At 35.6% G+C, this 15960-nt stretch overlaps 1 protein-coding gene across 4 annotated transcripts in view; it reads right to left on the bottom strand.

The window, feature by feature from the left end:
* The window catches only part of ZFAND3 (zinc finger AN1-type containing 3), a 324385-nt gene that overhangs the window by 32472 nt on the left and 275953 nt on the right, over positions 1-15960 (bottom strand). For all 4 annotated transcript variants that reach the window (XM_051996857.1, XM_051996856.1, XM_051996855.1 and 1 more), the window contains one exon: positions 9907-10074. In XM_051996857.1, the coding sequence (XP_051852817.1) occupies positions 9907-10074 (168 nt within the window). The remainder of the gene's footprint in view (positions 1-9906; positions 10075-15960) is intronic.

Here is a 15960-nt window from a genome sequence, read left to right as displayed (position 1 = left end):
CACCTCTGAGGTCATTTCAACCTCAAAGATCTTAAAACTCTTTAAAGTATAATAGGTTTTTATAAGTGGGGAATTAAAGGCTCCATGATAAAGGCCAGAATGTATCCAAGATGCCAAAGTTCCTTGATTTTCAAAAAGTCTTTTTTAGTAAGCTCTATCCCCTCTTCCTAGAGAAGATTTAATTAAAGACATAAGCCTATCCAATAATTTTAACTAAATCAAACATAAAATGCTATCCCTATCTGATCGTATGTATCTTACTTGATTTTCTTCTACAGCAATGAAAATGCAAGGCAGATAAGACTAGTGTAAAAAATAAGTAAATAATGATAAAGTTTCCTAGAGAAACCTTCCAGAAATGCTACTGTAAACCACTAGGGTCTTTATACCTCCCCACCCTCTCTGGTCTTCTGACTCTTCAAAAAGGTACATTATTTTAGTCATGTGGCCACTAATCCCTTTGCCAAAGTCAAAATCAATTAGTAAAGTTTTTATAAGAATTTTTTTAATTAATAAAACAAGCTATCCATCTGTTTTTTACTTCAATTTTTCTGAACTCAAACTTCTCTCCTAGGTTGACAGTTAAAATGTTACCAATGTTAAAACACTGTATTTAAGTGCTATAAGAAGAAAAAATACAAAATCAGAGGGAATTTGTCTTTCAAGAATTTACAGTCTAAGTAATAAATCAAAAGATTAAAAAAATGTACTTAAAAAAATGACAAACAAGTATTAACTGCAGAAATACTGCAGAACTGAAATTTGGCCCTTCCTAATTTGAAATCTGTGGTAAGTTAAGTTGGATATAATTTGCCTTCATATTATCTCTGAAGAAAGATGTTGGTAAGCCAATTCACAGTGTCAACAAGACTGTAGGAAGGTAATTGCAGAATCTCAAAACTGGGTCTTGCTAAGAAAAAATTGTTTCTATAGGATGTAAGAGTAAACACAAGCATAGCTTATGTATCAACTGAATATTAAGAGACTTATTTGTAATAAAAATCTTTATATGACTTTTGATCTTTTCTCCACTCAGGTATATTTGAAACATAGCTTATTCCTATGGGATATGGGAAATGAATGATGGAGAAAAATTCATCAATCGAAAATAACTTTAAAAAAAAAGCTCAAGGGAAGGACCAATAGGCTTTCTGGGAGAGCTGTTGAATATATGAGGCAAATTATCACTGGAATGTTAATTTGATATTTTTCTGATCCTCCTTTGCATATAAGAAATCAATTTACACCAAGTCCAAAGGCTTGTTTGCTGCATATTCTTGCTAAGCATTTCAAGCTGTTTTCAACAGAATATAATGGACATAATCTTAACCTTGTGTATATTTGCTGTCTCTTGAGCTGATAAAATCTATTCTACACCATTTCCAGTCAGTCAACTAGAATTTATTAAGTGCTTTTCACTACTGTTGGTTTGCTTGTTTTTTTCTTTTTTCATTTTTTCCCCCTTTTTGATCTGATTTTTCTTGTGTGAAAATATGTTTAGAGGAATTATGCATATTTAACCTATATTGGATTCCTTGCTGTCTAGGGGAGGGGGTGGAGATAGGGAGAAAAATTTGGAGCACAAAGATTTTGCATAGGTAAATGTTGAAACTATCCTTGCATATACTTTCAAAAATAAAAAGCTGTTATTATGAAAAAATTTTCCTGAAGAAGTCTCAAAAAAAGTTGAGTGTTCTGGCTCTGTCCTGGGCCTTCTTCTCTCAGTGACATCATTAGCCTCCCAAGTATTTTATACTGTCCATAGTTATTTCAAATGGAATTTCTCTATCTTTTTCTGTTGGACTTTTTGGCAATATGCAGACTTACTTACATGAACTGATGCTGAGTGAAATGAGCAGAACCAGGAGATCATTATGCACTTTAACAACAATACTATATGATGATCAATTATGATAGACATGACTCTCTTCAACAACGAGATGAACCAAATCAGTTCCGTTTGTTCAATAATGAAGAGAACCAGCTACACCCAGCGAAAGAACTCTGGGAAATGAGTGTGAACCACAACACAGCATTTCCACTCCTTCTGTTATTGTCTGCTTGCATTTTTGACTTCCTTCTCCGGTTAATTTTACCTTATTTCTAAGTCCGATTTTTCTTGTGCAACAAAATAACTGTATGGATATGTATACATATCCTGTATTTAATATATACTTTAAGATATTTAATATGTATTGGTTTACCTGCCATCTGGGGGAGACAGTGGGGGGAAGGAGGGGAAAAGTTGGAACAGAAGGTTTTTGCAAGGGTTAATAGCGAAAAATTACCCATGCATATATCTTGTAAATAAAAAGCTACAATATAAATTTAAAAAAAAAAAAGAAAAGAAAAAAAGAAAAAGGATTTTCCTTTTTCCTTTAGGGTTAGAGGGGGATAGAGCTATAATATTTTTGCAACTCACTCAAACCAATCCATCACTAATATTTCTTAAAATCAAATCATTCTACCGCAAGTTTAGTTTAAGATAAAGTGAACATGCTGCAAACTGACAGAATAAACAAGAATGGTTTGCTTTTGTACCAACTGAGATTTTTCACTTCAATAATCTGGGGCATCGCCACTTACTCCCTCCAATCTTGTAAGTAGTGATAATCATGCTCAATGTGTATTCTTCAAATGTGAACCTAAAATCAACCTATCCTTTTCCCAAGTCATCATTCAGAATGTTACCAGCCAGAAGGCCCAGGGAAGACTCATTAGCTGGGGTTCTCATTGTGAATGTAAAATTTATTCTAAAAACATAAAAAGTAGTTGTATTGCTTTGGAGATTAGTAAAATATTTCTAATCCTAAAAGGAAAGAGAAGCATACCTTTTAAATCACTGTTTAAAAAAAAAAAGTAAAAATTTATGTGCTCCCTTCTCCCATGTTGGTGTTTTTAAATTAACTATGTGGCTTAGAAAAGTAGTATTTTGGGATTTAAAAAGTCCTGCTACCATGCCAGCCAAGCTCTGTCTGGAGAATCTATCTCTAGTGACCCCAATTCCCTTTCAGAATTAAAAAGCCCATGACTCAGTTCAACTGCAGCAGAAAATCACAGGTAATTCTGGTGACAATAGCTAGATTGTAGTACAATATACTTTAGAGTGTTCTTGTTTTACTGTTCGATTTGGAACATTCTTGTCTGATTAGAAAATAAAATAAATAAGCACATTTTTGTTTTTATTTTCCTTATTGAGAAGGCAAATTGTGGATTTTTTATGCAACATAGGAGATCACACCTTAGCCTCACCACATACCTTGTTTAATTGGTAGCTGGAGTGATTTCATAGGAAATGGGTGTTACTTTAGTATTGTTGATTTAAAGGTTACCCAGTTACAGGGAGACAGACAATGAGAATTCATCTTAAAATTTCACCTACTCACTGAAGCCTGCAGAGTGTCTTTGCAATTAACAATTCCCATCACCTCTCCCAGTTTCCTGTGTGAGAAGGCTGAGAACTCATCTTACAAATTGCTCTTTTGAAGATCAAAGGGAAGCTGAATGTGTCTGTGTGTGCTCTCGATGAGATTGTAATTTAATGGAATTTTTAGAGAAGGCTTGACTGGCAGTGTGTTTGGATGACAGCCCTAGGGCGAAGGATTCAGGGGAGCTTGGGCCACTCTTCCCTTTGGAGCATTTTCCCTGCCTTTAATTGGCACCTCATTAGAAATTAATGAAAATGACATCCTCTGTTCTTCCTGCTCTAGGCATAGAACACTACAAAAAGGCCTATCACAATTCATAACACATTCAATTTATATAGCAATGGCTCAAGCATTATTTATGAGAAATGAATTTCTTGTCAGCAGTTAATAACCTGTATAGAGTGGAAAGGGATTGGAAGAAAAAGATTGTGAATGCATAAAAAAAATTTCCTATGTTGAAAAAATATTTTGAGTTCAAACCAACTTCTAGAGTTTTTCAATAGTAAATTGAAAGGGCGAAGGATTCAGGGGAGCTTGGGCCATGTTCTCCTCCAAACCTTCCAGGACAGTGAAGTGTATCTCTATAACACCAACATTATCAATAAACTGATTTTCACAATGACAACACTCCTTAGAAATAATACCAAGTGTTAAATGTTTGCCCTAAATTGTCCAATATTTTCCCTGAGGTTATCACCTTCTCTTAAGAAAAATCAAGTAACACTATTGACTTGGAGATTTTTAAGGAAAGTAAAAACCTAGCTAGGTGGCACAATGGATACCTGGGCCTAGAGTCAGGAAGATTCATTTCTTCCTGATTTCAAATCCAGCTTAAGATTCTTATTAGTTGTGTTACTCTGGAAAATTTCTTAATCTTGTTTGCCTCAGTTTCCTTATCTGTACAATGAACTAAAGAAGGAAATTGCAAACCACTGCAGTATCTTTGCCAAGAAAATACCAAATAGGATGATAAAGTATCAAATACGACTAAAATAACATAAAAAAACAAATAGGATTTTTAAAAACAACAAAAATATATTGCTGCTGGTGGCCTAATTCATGTTTTGAACTTTCCCTAGGCAACCTGATACCTAGAAACTTGGCTTTGAAACCTAGCCCACCTCTACTTCTGGTGGAAGAATCAAGCTCCCCAAACAACAGTCACAAAGTTGTTATTTCTGAACTTCACAAATAGCCCATTTGAATCTGCGAAGAATATAGACTTTTAAAATATCTTGATGTGAAAGCTCTAGGAATTCAAGACTCCCATAATATGTCAGGGTGAACAGCCACATAAGAATATAATAGACACAGCCAAAGTAGCCCCTCCTGAAAGTATACGCTTATCTCTAATATGTACATCTAATATGATACGAAAAGTATCAGGTTACTGCCAGAATGTTTGGTGCTGAAATGTGGATTTTCTTGTTTGCTTGAGAATGATGAATAGTATTAATCACTGCCAGAGGCAAAAGAGCACAGTTGATGATCCACCTTGTTTGATCCACTATGGCCAATCCTGTGTAATATCAAGGATTCAGTTATTCTTAAGAAATACAGGTGTATGAGGGTAAAGAAAAATCCTGTGTTTCTAATATGGAAGTTCAAGGAACACATTTCTAAATCAATAGACAAAACCAGTTGGAGAGCTGCAACGGGTGAAATGATGATACACGACAACATAATGTGTACCTCAATGAGCTAATTAGGCTGTTTAAGGAGCCTCTTTTGTGAAAACTAAAGCATAGATTCAGAGACCAAGTCTGGAAAAACTGTCATGAGATCCCTTAGGGATTCAATAGCTAGACACAGAACTATTGCAGAATCCCGATACCAAGAGCAAATAACCAAACCTGAATAAATGACACTACAGCATAAGTGTGAGATATAAATGACATAGGATTCAAACTAGAGAATAGTGTTATACAGTGGAAAGAGGGTTTAATTTGGAGTTTTAAATCCTCATTATGCTAATCTAATACTTTGCCCCTCTGGGGCTTATATCCTCATCAATAATTTGAGGGATTGGATTATTTGTTCTCTAAGGACATCTATGATTCTATGTGTATTATGTACATATGTGTATATTTATGACTAATTAACAAACATCAAATTTTGGGCATTTCACTAAGTATTTAAAACCCCAAAATAATTGTAAAACAGTCTCTAAACTGGGTGGAGGAATAGGACTGACATTGAGGAACAGGGGGAAGGGACACCAAATTTAAAATATAAATATAAAGTATGAACTCAAACTATTTTGAGAGGATGGAATGTGCTAGCAGCTGTGGGATCTCATCTGGGCAGCTTCTGCTTTTGAACCATGTTCCAAGCTTCCTACTTTCCCACTTAGAGCATTTCAGTAATAAAAGTAATAGTAAAAGGGTTTGATTTTTCTTATTTTATCAAAGTGGAGTGGTAGGGATGGAGATTACAGGAAGAGAAGACAGATCATTTAAAAATAAAATTTGAAGAAATCAAGCCATTCTCTAATTGATAAATGGTCAAAGGATATGAAAAGACAATTCTCAGATGAAGAAATTGAAACTATTTCTAGCCATATGAAAAGATGCTCCAAGTCATTATTAATCAGAAAAATGCAAACTAAGGCAACTCTGAGATATCACTACACACCTGTCAGATTGGCTAGAATGACAGGGAAAGATAATGCGCAATGTTGGAGGGGATGTGGGAAAACAGGGACACTGATACATTGTTGGTGGAATTGTGAACACATCCAGCCATTCTGGAGAGCAATTTGGAACTATGCTCAAAAAGTTATCAAACTGTGCACACCCTTTGATCCAGCAATGTTTCTACTGGGCTTATACCCCAAAGAGATACTAAAGAAGGGAAAGGGACTGTATGTGCCAGAATCTTTGTGGCAGCCCTGTTTGTAGGGACTAGAAGCTGGAAAATGAATGGATGCCCATCAATTGGAGAATGGTTGAGTAAATTGTGGTATATGAATGCTATGGAATATTATTGTTCTGTAAGAAATGACCAGCAGGATGAATACAGAGAGGACTGGTGAGACTTACATGAACTGATGCTAAGTGAAATGAGCAGAACCAGGAGATCATTATACGTCAACAACGATACTGTTTGAGGATGTATTCTGACGGAAGTGGATCTCTTCGATAAAGAGAGCTAATTCAGTTTCAATTGATCAAGGATGGACAGAAGCAGTTACACCCAAAGAAAGAACACTGGGAAATGAATATAAACTGCTTGCATTTTTGTTTTTCTTCCCAGGTTATTTATACCTTCTGAATCCAATTCTCCCTGTGCAACAAGAAAACTGTTCGGTTCTGCACACATATATTGTATCTAGCATATACTGTAACCTATTCAACATGTAAAGGACTGCTTGCCATCTGGGGGAGGGAGGTGGAGGAAGGGAGGGGAAAAATCGGAACAGAAGTGAGTGCAAGGTTTAATGCTGTAAAAAATTACCCTGGCATGAGTTCTATCAATAAAAAGTTATTAAAAATAAATGAATGAATAAAAAAGAAGATAGCAAAAAAAAAGAAAGAAAGAAAAGAAAAGAAAAAGAAAAAAGAAAAACAAAAAAAAAGAAATCAAGCCATTCTCCAATTGATAAATGGTCAAAGGATATGAACAGACAATTCTCAGACAAAGAAATTGAAACTATTTCTAGCCATATGAAAAGATGCTCCAAGTCATTATTAATCAGAGAAATGCAAATTAAGGCAACTCTGAGATATCACTACACACCTGTCAGATTGGCTAGAATGACAGGGAAAGATAACGCGGAATGTTGGAGGGGATGTGGGAAAACTGGGACACTGATACATTGTTGGTGGAATTGTGAATACATCCAGCCATTCTGGGGAGCAATTTGGAACTATGCTCAAAAAGTTATCAAGCTGTGCATACCCTTTGATCCAGCAGTGTTACTACTGGGCTTATATTCCAAAGAGACTTTAAAGAAGGGAAAGGGACCTGTATGTGCAAGATTGTTTGTGGCAGCCCTCTTTGTGGTGGCCAGAAACTGGAAACTGAGTGGATGCCCATCAATTGGAGAATGGTTGGGTAAATTGTGGCATATGAATGTTACGGAATATTATTGACTATCACTGACCACTGACCCCTTGACTAATGCTGCTCTTTATACTTGATATGTATGATTCCTTGAAGGTAGAGGCTTTGTAACTTTGAATTCTGTTTATATAGTCTCCAGGCATACAAGCCTATATTGACTTTTTCTTTTTAATTTTTAAATTTTATACAAAGCTACAGCTGAAGAGCCTGATTCAGGATGGTATATGGAAGCACAGTGGGCAGTACAATGAGAACTGATATTCTCTCTTCCTTGTTAAGTTTCTATGGAGAGGTTGGGGTCAATTCCTTTTTTACAGTGCTACTTAGGCAAAGAAGTCAAGGTTTCTCTTGAAGACACAGAATTCAGTCAGAACAGATGCCCCTATAACTAACATCTCTCAAATACACATAAGTAGAAACACCATCTAGTCACTTAGTCCCTTTGGCATTTATTTTAAAGTAATATAAGTTGAACTGTTAATCAAAATTTAATTTTTTACAAGTTTACAGTGAGAGGTGCTTTCTGCTGAAGGCTATAAAAAGGAGTCACCTTATCAGATGTTACCACTATTATGCTCTTATACAGGGGAGAAGGAAAAGGCTAAAGCTGATTTTCTCACAGAATAGGTCTGAGGCTTTTAATCTGTAATTCTGGCCTGGACAGCAGAAGTTTTAAAAGCAGAAAATAAAACCAGACCCTGTGAAATATTATGCTGGCCTAAAATACTATAACTAGCAGATTTTTGTCCTTATGTGACATGATACATGTGGCCAGAAGGAGAGGAGGAATGAATCTAAGTTTTGTACTGCTGTGATCAGGCAAAAAGTTTCTCTTGCAGCAATGATAAGAAGTTGGCATTATACACTAGAGTGGTTACACACTCTACCAAAACACATGAACATTTTAAAAACATTTCTGATGTTAGGCAAGCAACTCCAAAGAGTGATTAAAAGGTACTAATGTTTTTAGAAAAAAAGTTTGATTAAAGTAATTTGGGGAAGAAATTGACTTTTTAAACTAAGAAACCTGGCCTTAACACAAGTTCATTTAATTTGCTATTTATGGATAAATGATAGTATTCACTCAACTATTTTGGCATGTTTCTAAATTAGAGCACTCAGACTTAATTTCCCTCATACTGGTAGAGGAAAGAAGACCTAGAAGTGTAGGAAACAGGGAAAAGTCGAGAGTAGTTATCAATAGCTAAGTACCATAAATTTAAAGTCACTTGTGTTCTATAAATTGAAGGTAAAACTGAATTTTAAAAACAAAGCACAAAATCCCCAAATTCCTCTAAACCAGTCTTGCAGACAAATGAGAAAACCTGCCAATTCACTAAAATTTAAAATAACTCCTAAACAGATACACCTGCTCATTATCTTCACCTTGGTTTTAATCAATGCAATCGTATAACCTAAAAAAAAAAAAAAATTGCTCCGTAGCTGCATGAAGAATAGGACTTTAAGTGCTAGAAATCATATTTCTCATTTTTATTAAAGGTCTTCATTGACCTCTAACATGGTCTTTTTTTTTTTTTAGGCCTACTATAGTTTCCATCAGGCTTTGGCTTTGTTTGAATAACTTTTTTTTTTTTTTTTAAAGTAAATCTGACAGCCTGAGGCATTATTCAAAGTGCACTCAATTTGGGAAGTATAGTGATTGTGAGACAAGGATAGTAAGGACAATAAGAAACAGACCTTAAGGACAAACCACAATAGGGAATCAACAAAGGAAAAATTTCTATTAGAAAGTCTTCTGGTGAGCTCGGTATTCTATATGTGGAATGATCAGGACTTTGCAGGAAGAGAAAAGAAATCTTTTAATTTGAGTTCTCATAGGCAGGGAGGTCCTACAGTGATACCATGAACTTACACTTAGAGAGTTGTGAGATTCCTACCTGTTAAGCTGAACAGTGGCCCTATTCTCTAGACAGGATTGTAGAATTGAGGGGAAAGTTTGTTCAGAAGGCTTGTACTAGAGAACTGTTCGGTTCTGCAAACATATATTGTATCTAGGATATACTGCAACATATCTAACATATATAGGACTGCTTGCCATCTAGGGCATCTAGGGGGTGGAGGGAGGGAGGGGAAAAATCGGAACAGAAGCGAGTGCAAGGGATAATGTTGTAAAAAAATTACCCTGGCATGGATTCTGTCAATAGAAAGTTATTATAAAATAAAATTAAAAAAAAAAAAAAAAAAAAAGGAAGGCTTGCACTGCAGAGCAAGGATGATGCCTTAGCTCTTGTTCTCTCTCTCTCTCTCTCTCTCTCTCTCTCTCTCTCTCTCTCTCTCTCTCTCGGCAACATTTCTCCTCCAGGATCTATGTTTGTTTAGTGTAAAGGGATAAACACTCACCCCTCAAGAAAACCTTGGCTCCTACCTCCCACTTAAGGAGAAGGATACTCACCACAACGACACGATCCCAGTTCTTGCTGGACCAACTCGAGTTTCGTCTGGCACTGGAAGCAGCGGCGCCGACTCTTTTGTTTAGAACGGCCGGCTTCCTCAGGTCGGTCATTGCTGTCCAGTAGCCTTGGCCGCTTCACTGGGGAAGCCTCACTCTCAGACTGTGAATCTGCCCAGAACACAGATGTGGATATATTGTTAATCCTTGGCCAGTGAAGTGAGTCAGAAATTTAAGGTACTACTTGGTTTTTATCTTAGGCTGTATTCAGAATCCAAAGTTTTGTCTTATGACAAAAGATTCTGATTTTATCTTAACTTCGCTACTCAACCTCACATGACAAATTTAAATCTCTAGGCTTTTTTCAGGTAGGGGAGAAGATGGCTAAATAAAGTTTCAAGATTAAAAACTTGAAACAAAGTTTATTATTAGTCAAGTCTTTATGAAACCTGGAAACCTGAAAGCTACTGGATAATAGCAGGGGGTGAACACAATTCCTTCTTCCCCAATCCAACCCCTTATATAACCTTCAATATTTGCTACAGGCTACTCAATTGGCTCTAAAGATCTAATGGAACCATACCTTGGCACATCTCTGCACACCAAAAGCCCCAGCATAGTGTCTTGGTTTTACACTTGTATTACTGCTGGTACCCTAGAAATATTTTAGCATTAATCATCCTACCCAAAAAGCATGTCTACTGTGTTCACAAAGCATTTCACTCACACAACCACTAAGTAAGGTTAATAGTACAAGTATTATCATTCTTATCACATAGGCAAAAATACAGAAACTTAAGAAGTGCCTCGTCACAGCACTAATTTAAACCTCAGGTATTTCGACTATTTAATTCTATTTCATTAGCTTCTTTTTGCTACTTTTTCTGACTTGGGCAACTAGGTGGCACATAGAGTGTTGGGCCTGGAGTCAAGAAGACTCATATTCCTGAGTTCAAATCTGACCGCACACACTTTGTAACCATGAGCAAGTCACTTAATCCTCTTTGCCTCCATTTTCTGTAAAATGAGTTGAAGGAAACAGCAAGTCACCCTAGAATTTTTGCCCCCAGAAAACCTAAATGGGGTCATTATGAAGAGTGTAACATGACTGAACAACCTTTTTTTTGACGGTACATTTTCTTTCTTGGTTAAAAAAATGCTAAATCAGATGTTTCTACTTCCAAATACCTATAGGTAAATGATGGCAGGCATTTAGTATTAATGCCTCATATTCACTGGGAATTTTACATTTATTCTACTACTGTTGCTCTGATAAACCTGAAATCAGTAAATATTCAGTAATGAAGATGTACTTGTTTCACATTCTAAAGTAAATGGCTTCAAAAAAGTGACATTGGTATCATGACACTAGTAATAGTAGCTGATGTTAAAACTATGGAAGAATACTGACAAGAAGACTAGGCAGGTTTTTTTTTTAGCCTTAAACAAATTAAAATACAAAAATATTCATTAACCATGCAGGCTCCAAATACCACCCACATCATTTAAGCAAAGGTAGTACGTATTACTAAATTATACAACCCCTACTGCAAACCTCTACTTATTTTACAAGCCAATATTGCCCACTGAAGATGTAAAGCGGGGGGGAGGGGGGGGGATTCTGTTTAAGAACTTTTCTAGTAAGAATTTCTCATTTGTCCAACTCAGTGTCTCCTTTTAGTGAGTCATCCACCCTAATTATTTTCTTACATGAAGATAGTTTAACAGGTTTTTCTCTGAATTCTTTTTGAGTAAACTTGTAATTAACTTTATATCTCAAGAACCTTCTCCAAGACTCACTATGCTGACTATATTGTATGAACAGCTTTCAGGCCCTCTAGTACCTGGCTTTGATATATAAGACATACCATTCTCAGCATTTATAAACTACCACCCCCTCCCCCCCAAATCTCATTTAGTTCCTTTTGTAATACATGATATTTCCCCCTCAATACAAACCCACAATCCAGGTTTCTGAAGAAAACAACTGAAAGCAAGTTCAGTCTCTGTCCTGACTCGCTAAAGGAGCTGCCCAAGGCCCAAGCAAGGATGCCTAACTGTTGATGTGGTGGGATAGGCAGCCTACCTTACAAGCCTCTTATAGTTCCTCCCTCCCTTCCTCTGAGGACAACAATTTAAATGTAAATGATTACAGAGCAGCCAGCCAAACAGAATTCTCCGTGTATATCCAACATTGCTCTCCAGGGGGCCTTTTTTCATAGACCAGCAATGGTGCCATTTGTATTAATAACCTTATTTAGATATGCTTTCTTAAAATAGACGGATAAATTATAGAGAAAAGAAAGTAAGGAAAAATGTGTTTTGAGATGAAGATCTAATCTGGAGAACACTATAATTATTCGCATAGGACTTGGGGGTGGGTACAGCGGCAGTGCCTGAATAAGATGGAGAAATGGGGGAAGGAAGAAAAAATAATGGAACCCTTCCAATATAATGCTGTTATTTTGAGGAGGCCAGCATGCATAGCACTTGGAAAGGGGGAAGGAAATGGACGTGTTCAAACTAGAAGCCTCTTTAGTCATATTAGACAGTAGAATTAAGGGAAATCCCTGATCATGCATATATTTCAGATTCAAAGTTTGTTTTCAAAAGTAGTGGCTCCATAAACATCCCTCAAATTACCCAATGTGCTATCTAATCACCTTCATGTCCTAAGAGACGTGATGAATGATGAAGGCTAGGAAATCAGTTATATTAAGTATAGTAAAGAAAAAATGTGGCTAGCTAGCAGATTATGTGAGAAACACCCTGAGGGATTTTAGTATAAGTTTATTATTTTCAATGTATATGCATCTTAACATAATGAAGATGGTCATGATTTTTAGAACAAGGGGAAAAAAAGAGTTTACTGTACTCTGCATTTGTCAGACCATATTTTAGATATGACAACTGGGAATCACTGTCATTTGAGGAAGGTTGAAGGAACAAAGAATATTTAGCTAACAGAAGAGTTGATTTCTCAACAGGTTACTTGACTTTTTGAGAGATAAGCTGAAAAGATTTCCAATTCTGGTAGGAATTGAATTACACAGCCTTTGAGATTTCTTAAAACTCCAGAATTATTTAATCCCCTCCTCCCCCAAATTAAGCTAAAACAATTTTCTCTTTTTAAGTAAACAAGATAGTTACCCTCTGGGAAACGATATAAAACAGAAAATAATCTTATTGTATATAATTAATGTTTTGTGTTTGAGCATTCGTACTTTAAAATTACCTGCTACTTTGGCATTGAATGCTGCCTCTTCGCGAGACTCCCCACTGATAAATGAGCCATTTTTGAACCATTATCTAACATACCAGAAATATGATGATGTGCATTTTATGCTGAATTTTTCCATTTTTAGTTCATAAGTAGTACAGAGACTACTGGACATTTACTCTTAAGTTTTACCCAATTAATCCAGCACCAAACAGACCTTCAAATGGGCATTTCCCATTTTCAGATTTCCAGCTGAACTAATTGTCCTCCAAACAGGCCTTAAAACTGAACCTCACAATCCTGACAATTTAAAGCTAAGCCTGAAACCGAAGGCTAGCACATTATGGTTTTCAAGCATATGAAAAGTAGATGTTGAAAATTTTGACAACAAAACAAATAATGTATAATTAATTGAAGTAGCATTTCACTTGTTAAATTTTAGAGAAATTTTTTTGGGAGGGGGAAAAAGTGAAGGGGGTGAACACAGGCCTATTACAAGATTGCTATTATGGAATACTTTCATTTAGTAGATGTTCTATGAACTGAATGCTAAGGGGCCTCTAATGCCCCCTACTACATATAGAAAGATAAATGATTTATATAGATAAATAGATAATAGATTTATATAAAGATAAATGATTTATATAAATTTTGTAAAAACATACTTTACATACTACCTATTAAAGGTGACTATATCACAGATAACTTTCCAGAAAAGTAAACCACTCTTTGGCACATCATTCAACAATGTTTTAATAACTAGAAATTAATGAAATTATGCTTGCAAAAGAAATTCACATCTCCTCTGCTAATTAATGACACTATATGCCATAGGGTAGATTGCCTAAATGAGAGAAACAAATGTCCAGCATATGGGCTTCTAATTGCATAATAATGGGTTAAATGATTCAATTATAAATTTAATGCCAATTACCAAATGACTAATCTAAAAGATGGAAAAGTCAAAAAACAAACCACAAAATAAAACTAGATAATATTAAAGATATGAACTATCATTTTCTTTGGAGAAAACTAAAGAAATCGTTGTCTTCCTTTGTCACACTGGAATAAATTTAGAGGGCTTTGAATTTTTACTCACAAATGCCACCATGGTTACTATTAATTACTTGAACAACAAAATGGGGAGAGAGGAATGATCACCTACTAACAGAATGTGTACTTGTAATAGTGAAATATATACACAGAGAAAAGAAGGTGAACTGCAGTCTCTTTTATATAGCTCTAAGTGTTGGAAGGAATAAGTCTTGATAGCAAGCTCATTAGCCATGAAAAGCTTTGAAGAAAAAGGCTAAATTTTTTTTCAAAAATCAGGAATTATGAGTGTTTTCTAATTACAGAGATTTTCAGAGATCTAATATAGCTAATTCCCAAATGTCTTTTTGTAGATTAAAAAAAAAAAAGCTGGCCAGAAAACACATAATATCTGTATGTGGAGAGACTGGTGCCATTAATGAAATCACCAACTTACAAAATTGTTCAGATCCCATACCAAAATAAACTAACCTAGATGGTCATCCATCTTCCTCTTTATTTACTGAGTGGGAAAGACAAGATATCAAATCCTCATAGTAATATAGTGACATGATAAAAAGAAAAACAGTCTTGACCTATTTATGATTTTTTCCACTACCTAGTCAACATCATATCTTGAATGCAATTTCTCTTAAAACTGGCAATAGACAAATATAGTTTTAAAAAATGTATTCTTTTGAAAGAAAAGATTTTTCTAAATATAATTTCCTAGTCAAACTCAGAAAAATGTTCAAAGGTCCACAATTTGGAAACAAGTTTAATTACCTTGTGTGAATGCAATAGTTACTTCCTTTAAAATTCTGTTTTGTCTTCAATAGAAATTTATATTTGTTCTTTACTGTCGCTGTTCTTGTCTTTATTACTCATGTTTTCTCTCCCAAATTCCCAAATAAATTGTGTCAGGCCTGTCAGAATTGAATCTCAATCTCTCTTAATCTCCTGTCAGTGTTGGAGTTGGCAGCCTGCATACACCTGGGGCTGCTAACCACTGCTGTGGCTTGCCTGACATCTCGGGTGGGCTGTTAGCCTTCTGTACAAGTCTGCACTCACAATTCAAAAAATGAGTGGGGAGAAGCCAAATGGCAACAAAGAAAAGAAAACCCTTCTCTATGCCCTTCCCCCTGCGTCTCTCTCCTTATTTCTAAGAAAGAAAGATGAATCTGTTTAATCTTGGGCTCGATGACAGCTTTTGAGGCGCTCAATCAGTTTTTTTAGAACCTATCACAGTCTCTTGACAGATTGACATTTATGATCCCGACTGCCTGTGCAAACATCAGTAAGAGCAATAATTAATGAACCCTCACACATCACTGCTGTCTCTCCTCAGACCATTTAAAAGAAGCTTAAGCTGTTAAAACCTCTGTCCATGAAGAAAATGACACACTCACTGAAAAAACTGATAAGACTTCAAAAATTCTGTTTTATAGGCATTTTCTTTCTGTTCTGTATCCCTATGCTTGCTTGGTTTACAAAATATATGCAGTGCTTAGATTCATAGCCTTCTTGGCATTTTACACTCTGTTATGAAATTCTTTAGGGAAGAATTCTCATTATCCATTTTTTAATTTTTAATTTTTGTCAAATAGCAATGATTTTCCTCTGGCTTCCACTTCAATGTCTTCCTAATGTCTCCAAATGAACATATTTTAATCTAGGAACAATATGTTTGTTAACTGACATGATATAGACAAGAAAAACACATATCTTTGGAATGGGAGAAGCTTGAACACTTTATGGAACAGGTTGTCTCTTTTCATTAAACAGATGATAATGGTGATAGGTTT

This window comes from Antechinus flavipes, chromosome 4, assembly GCF_016432865.1.
Source record: "Antechinus flavipes isolate AdamAnt ecotype Samford, QLD, Australia chromosome 4, AdamAnt_v2, whole genome shotgun sequence".
Lineage (NCBI taxonomy): Eukaryota > Metazoa > Chordata > Mammalia > Dasyuromorphia > Dasyuridae > Antechinus > Antechinus flavipes.
This window is presented reverse-complemented; position numbering and strand designations above follow the sequence as displayed.